Genomic DNA, 13521 nt, shown 5'->3' on the forward strand with positions numbered 1-13521 from the left:
GCTGGCGTCCGGGCGGGCAGCCGCGGAGGGGCCGGTCCCAGGAAGCTGTGCACACCGGCGGCCCCAGGCCTCGAACGGAAGGCAGCAGACCGACCGGGCCTGGCGGCCTCGGCGCTGAGCTTCAACGTCACCATGCGCGCCCGCCTTTGCGCCGACGCGGCGCTGCGTTTTGACGTCATCGCCACTCGCCCTCCTGTCCCTTGGGTGTTCGATCTCTGCGCGGGCCGCAGTTCAGCTCCACTGCTGGGAGCCGCGAGTTCCCTGTCGCCGCTCGCCCTGGCCATGTTCCCCGCCGTGCCTTCTCCGCGGACCCCGGGTCCCGGCTCCCGCAGGGGCCTGCTGGCCGGAGTCGGGCCGGGCTCCACGCCTCGGGCGGCCAGCAGGAAGGGTCTGTCCCTGGGGTCTGCAGTCAGCTCCCCGGCGCTTTTCTCGCGCGTCGGCCGGCGGAGCTCGCTGAGTTCGCGGTGAGTGATCGCCTCCTGTGGGTCTGCAGACTCGCAGGCTCGCGGGCCACGGTGGGCCCAGTGCGGTGGTGTCTCCAGGAGTCTCGAAAACCGGGAACGGAAGGGAGGGAGAAATGCCAAAGGGTCAGAAATAGACCTTCGCCGCTTTTGCGGGTTATCTCACCTTCACTTTAATTCATCAGTTGAGTCTTCGCTTTGCACTTTTCATGAAATTACCTTTGTGCAGAAGTAAAAAGCAAACTGGGTTTGAAACAGTGGTTACCCGCCCCCTCCTCCTACCCCTCTGGTCTGGTGCAAGTCCCTCCTGATGTTCTCATCTCTGAAATGCACTGTCTCTTTGCCTGTGCTAAGGCCTGTAGAGTTAGAATGAAATGCCACGATGCAGACGTAGATTGATGCTGGTAACGAGGACTTCCAGCCCTGGGGAAGTCATTATTTAATGACGAATACGGTTGCTACTGTTAGTATCTACTAATTGGTCGTTAAAGAACTTTTAGCTACAGAATTGAACATTAAACAAATTTGGGGGAAAAGCCTTTCCATAAGGTGAGAGAAAAGTACTAGTTTTGTAACTGAAGTGACTACCAGGTTTCCCCCACCCCCATCTCTGGTAAAATCATGCCCTTCCCCCAGTAATTAACCTAAAACTTTAGAAGAAGGTGACATCTGTTTCTGAGTAGTTTCTTCTGAGTTCATCAAAAGTGAATTTACCTTTGCAATTGGATCTTGAACTTATGGTTAAAATTTATCTACAACACTTTGCAATACTTTAAAGGAGAAGTGTTGTTCTATAGAATACACGGTAATCTGCATTTTGAAAAATGCAGATGACAAGATCAGCACTTTCAGGAAAAATCAGAATTAAAACTATTTTTTTTTAGAGTTTTTTGTTATAGGGTACATGCGCTCGTCAGAAAGACAGACACAGAAAGACAGAGAGTGAGAAATCACCCCCCGGGGGATGGCCACGCTACAATCCCTTCTCCATTTTCCTCTTGGGATCTCAGGCGTGCACGCACACACGCCCAGCATGAGTTTAAGCCACCGGGTCCAGGACTCGAACCGTGATTGACTACATGGGAGTCCAGCGACACAGCCATTACGTTAACTGCTGGTCCCAAAAGCCGTGTTTTATTGTGTGTGTATGTAAGTTTCTATCTTCTGGTGATCATTTAAAGAAAAACCTTTGTCATGATACTCTTGTCAGGAAACAAAGTCCTCAGCCACTTTGTGTGTGCGTCCCATTTAATCTTTGTGATAGAGGCAGAATAATTTACGCCGGTGACTTTACATGATTGTACTGAGTGGAGACGGGGATGAGAAGGAAGTAATAGACTCTCCTGTTACATCCCCGTGTGTTTTACATACATATCTCTACCGCATGTCATCTACACCACGTGACACTGATGCTCAGGACCCTCCCTAATTCATTACGTGGTGGCTCAGATCTTGTAGATTTTTACAATTCCAGAACTGGATGAGAGTTTAAAGATCAACCATCCCAATTTTTGTAAAATATTTCCACCACAATGTATAATTTAGACTTATATTTTATTTTAGCTTTAAAAGGTTGACTAAAACCCCTAAAATGTCTCCCAATTTGAAAAACACTGTTCTAGTCCAGCGTTCTTATTTCACAATTAAGGAGGTAGAGTTAGAATTTCAGTGAAGAGGCTCACGTCAGGTGTTAGAGCATGAGGGTCAAGTTTTCCTAAATTCTTTTTTTCTAATAAAAAAATTGAACTACTGGGTTTTCTTTCCTTTCTTTTCTTTCATTGCCAGAGCAATGTGTGCTAGCTACTGAGAGAGAGAGAGAAAATGAAAACACCTTGTCAGCTTTTTGGGCATATATGCACATGTGCCTGGCATGTTTTTCAAGCTGCCGGGGCTGGGATTCAGACCGGTCAGCCGTGCGGGATCCAGCTCTCTATGCACAGGTTTTATCTGCTGTGGAATGGGCCAGCCTGAGACAGTGTTTCTTCATAGTTTTTGTTTTTTAAATTTCAAAAAAATTCTCTATAGAGTGTATGTGTTTCTCAGAGAGAGAAAGAAAAAGTACATCCCTACCCCCAGAAGGGATGGCCAACCATAACCCCTTCTCCTTCATTTTCCTCCTGGGATTTTGGGCATGCATGTATCCCACCCAGTGTGTTTGTTAAGCTACTGGGTCCTGGGCTCAAACCATGCAGTTGGCCATGTAGGATCCAGCTGCCTTAACCACCATACCACCTGCCAGTTCCCTATAGTATTTTTTTTTTTTTAAGAGGTTTTTGCCTTAGGGTACATGTGCTTACCAGGAGAGACAGAGACAGTGAGAGAAAAAGTGAGATATCATCCCCTAGGGGGGATGACCATGCCACAATTCCTTCTCCTCCTGGGATCTTGGGTATGCAAGCACATGTGCTCTGCATGATTTTCAAGCCACCGGGTCTAGGGTTCAAACCTAGTGATCGGCCATGTGGGAATCCGGCAACATAACAACTATGCCATCTGCTAGCCCCCACTCCCCCATAGTTTTTTTAATGGTATGAATGCACCAATGTTTCTTCTTATGCATCAAAGATCACTTTATTGTAATAATACATACATAAAAATGAAAATACTGGAAAATGTTGAGTTATAAGTGAAATAATTTGGTTTCTTTTCATTAGAGGAACACAAAAAAAAATACACGACCATTCCCACACCACTCCATAACTGATTCTATGAACTATGACGTGAAGACGTTTGGATCTTCTCTGCCTGTTAAAGTCATGGAAGCCCTAACATTGGCTGAAGGTAGGTATCTTTCCATTTCAGCAGAGTGACAGCTCAAGATGAGGCCCTGTCTCATACGGAGATCGAGATTTATGCTTTCTCTGGTGCCCCTTCACCTAAATGGAGATCCAGATAGCCCCTCTAGTTTTCACTCTGAGATATACAGTAAGTTTAAAAAGCAGAGTGAGTTCATCCTAAGACTCAAATTGTCTTCAGTGGTTTTAAGTACTGGATATGACAGTTCAGTCTGATTTCAAAAGTTGATCAAATATAGGAAGTTTAGCTTTAAACAAACCAAAAGTAGTGCCTCCCATTATTGAGTTTAATAATTAGTAAAATCAAGCCCTGCCTCTGTTTCTGGGTTCCCTGTAGTATCCCAGAGACTTTGTGTACACATTCACTATGTTCCTAGTGTGGTAACAGAGCTAGTTCAGGAGTTTGGGTGATGTAGTCAGCATCGGTCTAGAAAGGCAACCTTGGGACCAGCAGATGGCATAGCAGTTATGTCGCTGGACTCTCACATGACTTGCCGCAGTTCGAGTCCTGGACCCATGACTTTAAACTCACACCAGGCTTGTGTGCATGCGTGCCCAAGATCCCAGGAGAACAGAGGAGAAGGGATTGTAGTGTGGCCATCCCCTCTGGGGGTGTGATTTCTTACTTTCTGTCTCTCTATCTCTCTGGCACATACACCCAGTAGCAAAAATCTCTCTCTCAAAAAAAAAAAAAAAAGGCAACCTTGAGGATGAGGACTTGGCTGTGGGTGATGGGTAAGCAAAGTTCTCAGCATCCTTACTATCTGCCTGAGTAATTTTTTTTAAGGATTCAATTCTAGGTCTTTGTGCTTTTCTAGAATATGTTTTTCCAACAGTAGATTGTAACTGTAATTGTTAGTGGTTCATAACTAGCATAAAAGAGAAAGAAATAGAGTAGAATGTGAACGATCAGAGTGCATCTCATATAATGGTAAGTAACCTTTGTTTGTTTTATTTTAAATTATGTGTGGCTGCATCATGATGCAGAATATATTTCATACTGTGAATAACAAAGTTTAAAGTACTCTGTTCTAGGGACCAGCAGTTGGCATCGTGGCTACATTGCTGGACTCCCATGTAGTCGACCGCGGTTCAAATCCTGGACCCGGCAGCTTAAACTCACGCTGGGCGCATGTGCGAGATCCCGAGAGGAAAATGGAGGAGAAGGAATTGCGGTGTGGCCATCCTCCCTGGGGGGGGTGATTTCTCGCTTTCTGTTTCTCTGTTTTTTTCTGGCAAGCACATGCCCCCTATAGCAAACACCTCTCAAAAAAAAAAAAAGTACTCCATTCTAGGAGAAGGAATATTTCTTATCATCTTGAACTTGTATATCTGTTTTTAAAACAATTATTTTAACTTTATTTATTTTTATTTTATTAGCAAGGGACAGAGTGAGAGAGAAAGAGAGACGGAGAGAGGGAAAGTGAGAAAGTAAGCCACCAGGTGTGGGACTTGAACCACAGTCGGCCATTTGGGAGGCTAGCACTCTTAACCACCACGCCACCTGCCAGCCCCTGAACTTGTGTATCTTGCCTGTAAGTCCAGGGGCTTTAAAAATAGTTGTTTTCAGACAGCTGAGCTGTAGCCTCTATCATGCATTGTTCCGCTAAAAATGAATGAATGAATGTATAATTTTTCTCTCTGATTATTTCAGTTTAAATTGTGTTTAAACATTTTAATCTACTTCTGGTTCACGCCACCAGCACTGTGTTCATAAGAAATAACTAACAACCTTGGGGCCAGCAAGCAATGTGGTGGTTGGGGGCCCTGGACTCCCACATGGCTGACCTCAGTGCGAGTCCTGGACCTGACTGCTTGCTTTGTCACTTTCCCATCACTCTCTCCCTCCCTCCCCATCTCTCTGGTCAAATTAAAATAAATAAGAAATAAAAGGAAAAAATAAAATAACACACAGCCTTACATTTAAAAGGATTCAGAGGAGAGGGTTCCTCTTTTTTTTTTTTTTTTTTTTTTAATAAAGTCCAGTAAAGTGCTCGCTTCGGCAGCACACATACTAAAACTGGAACAATACAGAGAAGATTAGCATAGCCCCTGAACAAGGATGACACGCAAAGTTTTTAAGTGTCCCATATTCTCCTCTTGGGATCTTGGGCACGCACGCACACGTGCCCGGCGTGAGTTTTAAGCCACCGGGTCTGGGACACGAACCACAGTCGACTACGTCGGAGTCCAGCGACATAGCCATTATGCTAACTGCTGGTTCCCAAGGAGAGGGTTCCTACGAATCTGGATGTGTAGGCTGATGAGGTGCATAAACCTCGAGCACTCTTCCCCATGTGGAAATCTACCAAGGACTGTGTTAAGCCTCACCCTCAGGAGCTCATCAGTTGAGGATCTGGAGACTCTGTAAGACTTTTTTTTTTTTTAATTATTATTTATTTAATATTGTTTATTCATTCATTTATTTTAATTTGACCAGAGAGAGACACACAGAGAGAGAGAGAGAAAGGGAGAAAGGAAGCCGCCAGGTCCTGGACTCAAACTGTGGTCAGCCATGTGGGAGTGTCCAGCACCTTAACCACAGCGCCACCTGCTAGTCCCCGAGATTCTGTAAGACTTTCAGGAAAAAAAAAATGAGCAGATATTCCACATTAGCAAAAAGCCCACTCTCAGCCTAGGGCTGATATTTTAGCTCGGCCGATATGGATGCCTTTATTTTGTCCCTTTACCCTGCCTTTAAGCAAAGAGCAGAGTTCAAGTTACTTACATTTCCAGGGCTGTTTACAGAGTTTTAGCACCATTGCTTAAGGCATAGCAATATGCTAATTTAGTTTTATCACTTAATAGAGAATGTAATGCTATAAGTCTACATTATAATGAGATAATTTATCATACCTTTCACCTGTAAAGAGCTTTTATTAGAAAATTGTATTATTTTGAAGGAATATTTTTTTCTTGAAATATTTTATATACTAAATGGGGAGTTATTTGTATTGATTTATCAATAAAATTGTAAATATTCCTAAATATTTCTTATAGAAAGTAGGATATATATTTATGATAAAAATTAATAAGTACTAAACCTAGATCCAAATAGGTTTTGCCTTTGGATATATTTCTTTTCTTTTTTTTTTATTTTTTAAAAGAATTATTTATTTAACTTTATTTATTATTTTTAAATCTGTTATAGGGCACATGCAGTTGCCAGAGAGAGATGGAGAGAGAGAGAGGGACAGAGAGAAAAAGCTAGTTGCCAGATCCGGTATTCAAACTACAGTCGGCCACATGGGAGTCCAGCCTTAACCACCATGCCACCTGCTGGCTTTAGATATATCTCTGAAGGTGGATGTCAAAGTTAGATACATCCTTTGTTTTGATTGTTGATGGTTCGGGAATATTCCAAGTATTTTTTGTTGTGAACTACTCCCGTACGTGACGGTAACCTCTGTTGGTGGAACATGTGGTGGTAAAGATGTGGTAAAGATTTTCGCTGTTTCTCACGGTCAGACTTCAGTTCTCATCCCTCGTTCTCTTTTTAGTTGATGACCAGCTCACCGTTCGCATAGATGAAGGTGGATGGGCCTGTCTGGTCTGCGGAGAGAAGCTGATTGTCTGGAAGATTGCTTTGTCACCTGTTACCAAGGTAGTGGCTCTTTAGAGGGCTCGGAGGAGCTAGGGAGGAGGGACACCTCCTCTTCCTTTTGCCCATAGTGTTTGGAGTTGATGGAGGATAGTGATCTGAATCTCCTCAGGCTTGTAGATTTGCATTTTCATAGTGACATGACATACTGAATGTGCACACACATTTGCGTATTAGGAAAAACCTCTCCTCTTGAATGATTTTCAGTATTGGGACCAGCAGATGGCGGAATGGCTACGTCACTGGCTCGTACATTGTCAGCCACGGTTCAAGTCCTGGACCTGTTGGCTTAAAACTCAAGCCAGGCGCATATGCATGCATGCCCAAGATCTCAAGAGGAGAGTGGAGTTGAAGGGATTGCAGTGTAGCCAACCCCCCTGCGGGGGGCGATTTCTTGCTTTCCGTCTCTTTATCTCTCTGTTTCTCCAGTGAATGTATTCACCCTATGACAAAAATCTCTAAAAAAAAAAAAAAAAAAGTAATTTTCAATATGTATACGTACACACACACACTTGAGAGAGAGAGAGAGAGAGTGAGCCCTACAGGGTCTTGGTGCTGTGATCCACTTCCAGCTTTAGCCAGCCTGGATCACGGGCTCATGTGTACCCACGACATGAGCCAGGAGCCTAGAACCTGGGACCTTCCTATGTGGGTGAAGGGAAGTGTTGCATTTCACCACTATGCCACTGTCTGGCCCTTCTTTAATAAGTTTGAAACTAGATGTATTTCATATACATTTAATAACATTTGAGACATTTAAATTTTCAATGAGTAAAATGCCAATCTGTCTACCTAATGAAGCCTAAGATGAAATACTGTCTACATGAAATGAACTGTGAGTTTGCTTATGTCTAAGAAGGTAAAATGCTCGCTGATTTACTGAATGATGCTTAATAAAAATAAAATAGGAGAAGTGATGCCAGGTGGTAGCTTAACTTTCAACTGTCAACTTTCAGCAGTGAGGTTATTTATTTATTTATTTTTTAAAGAATGATTTTACTTAATTTTTTTAATTCATTCATTCATTTTAATTTGACCACATACACACACACACACACACACACACACACACACACACACACACAGAGAGAGAGAGAGAGAGAGAAAGCGAGAAAGCAAGCCACCAGGTCCAAGACTTAAACTGTGATCAACCATGTGGGAGTGTCCAGCACCTTAACCACCACGCCACCTGCTGGTCCCCAGCAGTGAGGTTATTATTCGTATGAGCAGGGTCTTGTCCTCAGCCATCTCGTCTTAAATTTTTTTTAAAGAATTATTTTACTTGATGTTATTCATCATCATCATATTTTCAGTTTGACCAGAGAGAGAGAAAGTTAGAAAGCAAGCTGCCAGGGAGGCCAGCAGGTGGCATGGTGGTTGTCACTAGATGGTCCTGTGGCTGACGATGGTTTAAGTTTTGGACCTGGTGGCTCGCTTTCCTCACTTTTTCCCCTGGTGTGTGCATGTGTCTCTCTCTCTGATCAAATTAAACGAATGAATAAATAAAATTAAATAATAATTCTTTTTTTAAGAAAGGAAGAAAGCCACCAGGTCTGGGACTCAAACTTCAGTTGACCATGTGGGAGTCCAGCACCTTAGCACCATGCCACCTGCCAGCCCCAGCAGCCTCTTTTATATTTGTTAGAGCTCAGCCACACGCTCTCAGAGCAGCCAGCTCTCCCAGAACCATTGTTCTGTTAGAGTGACTCCTATTTCCCTGAGTGCCTTGTCTGTCGGCCTCGATGCTACTGCTGCCTAGGGCGTGGTATTTGCAGTTCGAGCAAATTGAGGGAGAAGCCCTGGGGACCTGCAGAGTTAGGAGAGGGAACCTGGTTTTTCACTGAGAATCTCAGAAGTATGTGCTGGACAGCTTGGTGCGATTACTCTTTGGTCGTGGTTGTTTTCGGTGTCAAATATGCTACCCAAGACACTGGGAGAGTGTCCTAGGGACTGTAAAGCCTTGGCTTTCGCAGGAAGCCTAAGCACTACTCCTAACCAGTAGGCCTTTTGAGCCAAGAATGAGATTGGGCTAGTTGAAATTTCAGGCTGAGTTTAGCTGTTAAGTTTTCTGAATTCTTTATCTCTTAAGATACTTTGTTTTTAAATTATCAAAAGCCTAATCAAAAAGAGATGTGAGAAGATTATTTATAGAATGGCATTTCCAGCAGTGACTCCAAATCTAAAATGTGCAGAGAAAGGAAATAGGATTCAGGTGCATATTTGAAAAGTTGGATTTGATGTAAATACTTCCTGTTTATGTGTATTTTCCAGTTATCTGTGTGCAAGGAGCTTCAGCTGCCACCCAGTGACTTCCATGGGAGTGCTGACCTGGTGGCGCTCGCATACTCTGCTACTCCAGGGGAAGTGCATTCTACTCAGGTAGGTGATGCCAAAGCTCACTAAGATAAACCCTTTAAAATAGGGGCATCCTGGGACCAGCAGTTAGCGTAATGGCTATGTTGCTAGACTCCCCTGTAGTTGACCGCGGTTCACGTCCCGGACCCGGTGGCTTAAAACTCAAGCCAGGCGCGTGTGCGTGCGTGCTCAAGATCCCGAGAGGAGAATGGAGGAGAAAGGATTGCATTGTGGTTATCCCCCCTGGGGGGCGATTTCTCGCTTTCTGTCTCTCTGTCTCTCTCTGTCTGTCTGGCGAGCGCACGCACCCTATGGCAAAAACCTCTCAAAAAAATAGGGTCATCCTGGGACCAGCAGTTAGCATAATGGCTATGTTGTTGGACTCCCATGTAGTCAACCATGGTTCGTGTCCCAGACCCGGTGGCTTAAAACTCACACCAGGCACGTGTGTGTGCGTGCCTAAGATCCTGAGAGGAGAATGGAGGAGAAGGGATTGTGGCATGGCCATCCCCCCGGGAGGTGATTTCTCGCTTTCTCTCTGTCTCTCTGTCTGTCTGGCGAGCACATGCGCCCTATAGTGAAAACCTCTCCAAAATAAATAAAATAAAATAAAATAAAATAAAATAAAATAGGGGCATCCGAAAGCTGGAAGATTCATCTAGCTTGATATTGAAACATAACTGAAAAGCCACAGAAATCAAGAATCCAATATTTGGCAAAGTAATATATTCATGGGCGGAGCAAGATGGAGACCCCCACAGAGGTTCTAGACCTTCACAAAAGTGGCCGTTTGATCTTTAACAAAGGTGCAAAAGCAATTCAAGGGGAGACGGGTAGTCTTTTCAGTAAATGGTGTTAGAACTATTGATGATTCATAATTCTGTAAAATGAATTTCTCACCAATCCTCTTAATGTTATATAGATCAGTTTGAAAGGAATCGTACATCTAAATGTGAAACAAAAACTGTAAAGCTTTTAAAACCAGATGAAGGAGAAGATATCATGGCCTCGTGTTAGGAGCAGTGTTCTTCTAAGTCTCCAAAAACATGATCCATAAAGGAAAAAATTGATAAAATTAAGACTAACTTAAGATAAAATTAAAAATTTTCTTTTGCCAAAGAAAATAAAATGAGAGAAACTAGGGACTAGGAGATAGTATTTGTTACTCATTCATCCAACAAAGGACTGGTTTCCGGAATATAAAAATAACTCCCAAAGCTTGATGAGGAAAAAAAAAGTCTGGTACAAACACAGATCGTAGAATGCAAACAGATGCTTTGCCAAAGAGGCTCTAAGGACAGGAGCAAGCATAGGAAGAGGTGCTCAGCATCATTAGTTGTTAGGGAAATGCAGATTAAAACAAGAGCAAGAGGGCCAGCATGTGGCCTGGTGGTTCAGGGGCCGGATGCCACATGGCCGACTCCATGGTTGAATCCCAGATCCAGTGGCTTGAGAGATGCCAGGCGTGTGTGCATGCATGTCCAAAATCTCAAGAGAACGAAAGAGAGGATTACAGTGTGGCCATCCCCTCTGGGGAGTAATTCCCCCCGCCCCCTTTCTCTGTCTCTTCCCAATTATTGCATGTGCCCTCTGGCAAAAATCTAAAAACCAAACAACAAAACAATGAAATACCATTAGGCACCTATTAGAATGGCTGAAATAAAAATCCTGGCACTGTTGAGCACTGGCAAGGCTTAGGAGCATGCAGCATTCTACAGCGGGGGAAAGCCACTCTTCAATTTCTTATAAAGCTCAGATACACTTACCATATGACCGGACAGTTCCATTCCTGGATCTACCTCAAGGAAATCAAAACTTACATTCATACCCACAAAAAAAACAGTGCCATAGCCACTTTATTTGTGATAGCCAAAGCAGAAAACTGCCTAAATGTCCTTCAGTGAATGAGCAATCTGAACTGTGGTTCGTCCAAACAGTGGAACACTGCTCCACAGTGAAACTGAAGGACTGCCAGTACGTGCAACAGCCCGGGTGAACCACAGAGCCGTGATGCCGAGCCAGATCGCCTGCCGTCAGTGGTCACGCTCTGTGGTCTTACTGGGTCTCATTGTTGCAAATTCTAAAGAAACAAACGGTAGTGATGGATGGATGAGTGGTGGCCGGGGTTAGAAGGGTGAGGTGATTGAATTGCACCCTGTACTGTGGTTAGTTACACTAAGCACATAGTTCCGCTGTGTGTGTCAAAATTCACAGAGTAGCGGGGACCAGCAGATGGTGTAATGGTTACATCTCTGGACTCCCATGTGGCCACTGCTGTTCAAGTCTGGACCTGGCAGCTTAAAACTCACGCCGGCACGTGTGCATGCAAGCCCAAAATCCTGAGAGGAGAATGGAGAAGGAATTATTGCAGCGTGGCAATAATTTCCCACTTCCTTTCTCTCTGACTCTTCAACAAGTGTACATGCCCTATAGCAAAAACTTCTCTTTAAAAAAAAAACCATAAAGTAGCACAGCAAAAGAAAAATAATTGATAATTTTAAAAATAAATTTTAAAGTAGGGCTTTTATTTTTGATTTTTGTTCATGAAATAGTAAATTGTCCTATTTCTTCCCATCACTGCCATCAGATCCTGGATTTTGGGTCCTCCTCTTATCATGATTGCTGACTGTGTTCTGATCTTGTTTTGAGGCTGTTGCTGTCATGGTGGCCACCAGAGAAGGATCCATCCGCTATTGGCCAAGCCTTGCTGCTGAAGATACCTACACAGAGACTTGCGTAGACTTGGGAGGTGAGAAGACCTCCAGTTTCCTAACGGCAGTGCAGGTGTGTGATGGGTATTCCTCTGCATTTACTGGAAAGCTGTCATTTTGCTTGGGAGTGACTAAAAATGTGGGTTTTAGGCAGACAGTACAGGCCAGGGAGGGGTCAAAAAGAGACGAGAAGAAATAGGATCTAGGATTTGAACAGGTAGACAAGGGAGGCCATTCTCATAGGACTCTACAATATCAATATTGGAGTAGCTGGGCAAGCAGGTAGCATGGTTATTAAGGCAGTTGAATCCCATGTGGCTGACTTGGCAGCTTATAAAGTACATCTGGGCATGTGTGTGTGCGTGCCCAAAATTCCAAGAGCAGAATGGAAGAGAAGAGATTGGGGCATGGCCATCTCCCAAGGGAGGAGTTTTCACCTCCATCTGTCTCTCCTGTAAGCACACATGCTCTCTAGCAAATACTAAAAAAAAAAATCTTGGATAGTAACTAGAAGCATTTTTGAGAGTGGCTTAAAAATTCCTAGTACCATGAAGAATGATTTTAATGTCTGCTCTGCAGGTTCACCGAGGAAGTACTGTTAGTTTTCTTTACCTTGGTTAGATGCTTAGCCGGACTAACTTCACAATGCTTATCCACAGGGAGGAAGCTTCATTTTGTCCTCGGCGGGCTGCCAGCTGGTTCGGTTGATGCCTGAAAGCTCAGGAAAGGTTCTTCAGCATGCTCTGCCTCAAGGGCAAGGCATGCTTTCAGGAATTGGTCGGAGGGTCTCTTCTCTGTTTGGAATTTTGTCCTCTAGTAGTGATCTCATGGTAAGTTTATAAATACCTGTTCTATAAACTTAGTCTTATTGAAATTAGTAAGTTGAAAGTTTCCTGCGAATTTGGTGTTGCCTCCATATAAACGGCATGTGCATGCTCATCTTATCATTAAACTTCTTTTTTTAAGTCCCTGAAGGCATGAGCATGAGGGATGGACAGGGGTGGGGGAGCACCCCTCGTAGGGCCCCATCGTGCTGCAGTTCTTTTTCTTCCAATTCTCCATCCCGTGAGGCTCTTGGGCATGCCTGTATCTGCCCGGCATGTTGTTCAAGCCACCACACAGTGCTCGACCCTGACCGACCGTGTCGGACCTGGCTTCCTCTGCTTAACCACTGTGCTATGGGGCCAGGCCTCAGTGAGCTGCTCTTACTGCGATTGGATGGGTTCATGCCGGCCCTCCCCATACCTTGTAGCATTGCTATCCTCAGATTGGACAGGTTTTCCCATATGTGCATTTTTCATTGTGTAAAATTAAACTGTTCCTTAAGGATTCGGTCAATGTTTGAGATGTAAGCAGGAACGTTTTCCACTGCCTCGACTCTGGCTCTCAGTGTGGACGACCTAACCTGGATCCGCAGGCTGGACCTTGGCCTCTAACCCCAGCCCATGTTTGGGCGCCCGTTCTCGGCCGGCGCTCCGTGCTTGTCACCTCACGTAATCTGTACTGCGGCCTGCACGGAGGGGAGCAGCCTCAGTAAGGCGGGCTGGCAGGCTGCGGGGCGGGGCAGCATGCCCGGCTCACCCTCCGCCTCGTATAAG

The 13521-nt window shown here is 44.4% G+C and overlaps 1 protein-coding gene and 1 non-coding gene across 2 annotated transcripts in view; both read left to right on the forward strand.

The window, feature by feature from the left end:
- The first annotated feature begins 185 nt into the window (after positions 1-185).
- The window catches only part of NUP133 (nucleoporin 133), a 56049-nt gene continuing 42713 nt past the window's right edge, over positions 186-13521 (forward strand). Inside the window, exons 1-6 of the mRNA XM_006146013.3 lie at positions 186-464; positions 3118-3242; positions 6757-6860; positions 9129-9236; positions 11862-11996; positions 12583-12753. Of these exons, the coding sequence (XP_006146075.1) occupies positions 283-464; positions 3118-3242; positions 6757-6860; positions 9129-9236; positions 11862-11996; positions 12583-12753 (825 nt within the window). The 5' untranslated portion in view covers positions 186-282. The remainder of the gene's footprint in view (positions 465-3117; positions 3243-6756; positions 6861-9128; positions 9237-11861; positions 11997-12582; positions 12754-13521) is intronic.
- On the forward strand, positions 5247-5353 carry LOC114007378 (U6 spliceosomal RNA). Its single transcript, XR_003549016.1, has one exon. It is a non-coding gene; the product is annotated as a U6 spliceosomal RNA (small nuclear RNA).

This window comes from Tupaia chinensis, unplaced genomic scaffold, assembly GCF_000334495.1.
Source record: "Tupaia chinensis unplaced genomic scaffold, TupChi_1.0 Scaffold000161_3, whole genome shotgun sequence".
Classification (NCBI taxonomy): domain Eukaryota; kingdom Metazoa; phylum Chordata; class Mammalia; order Scandentia; family Tupaiidae; genus Tupaia; species Tupaia belangeri.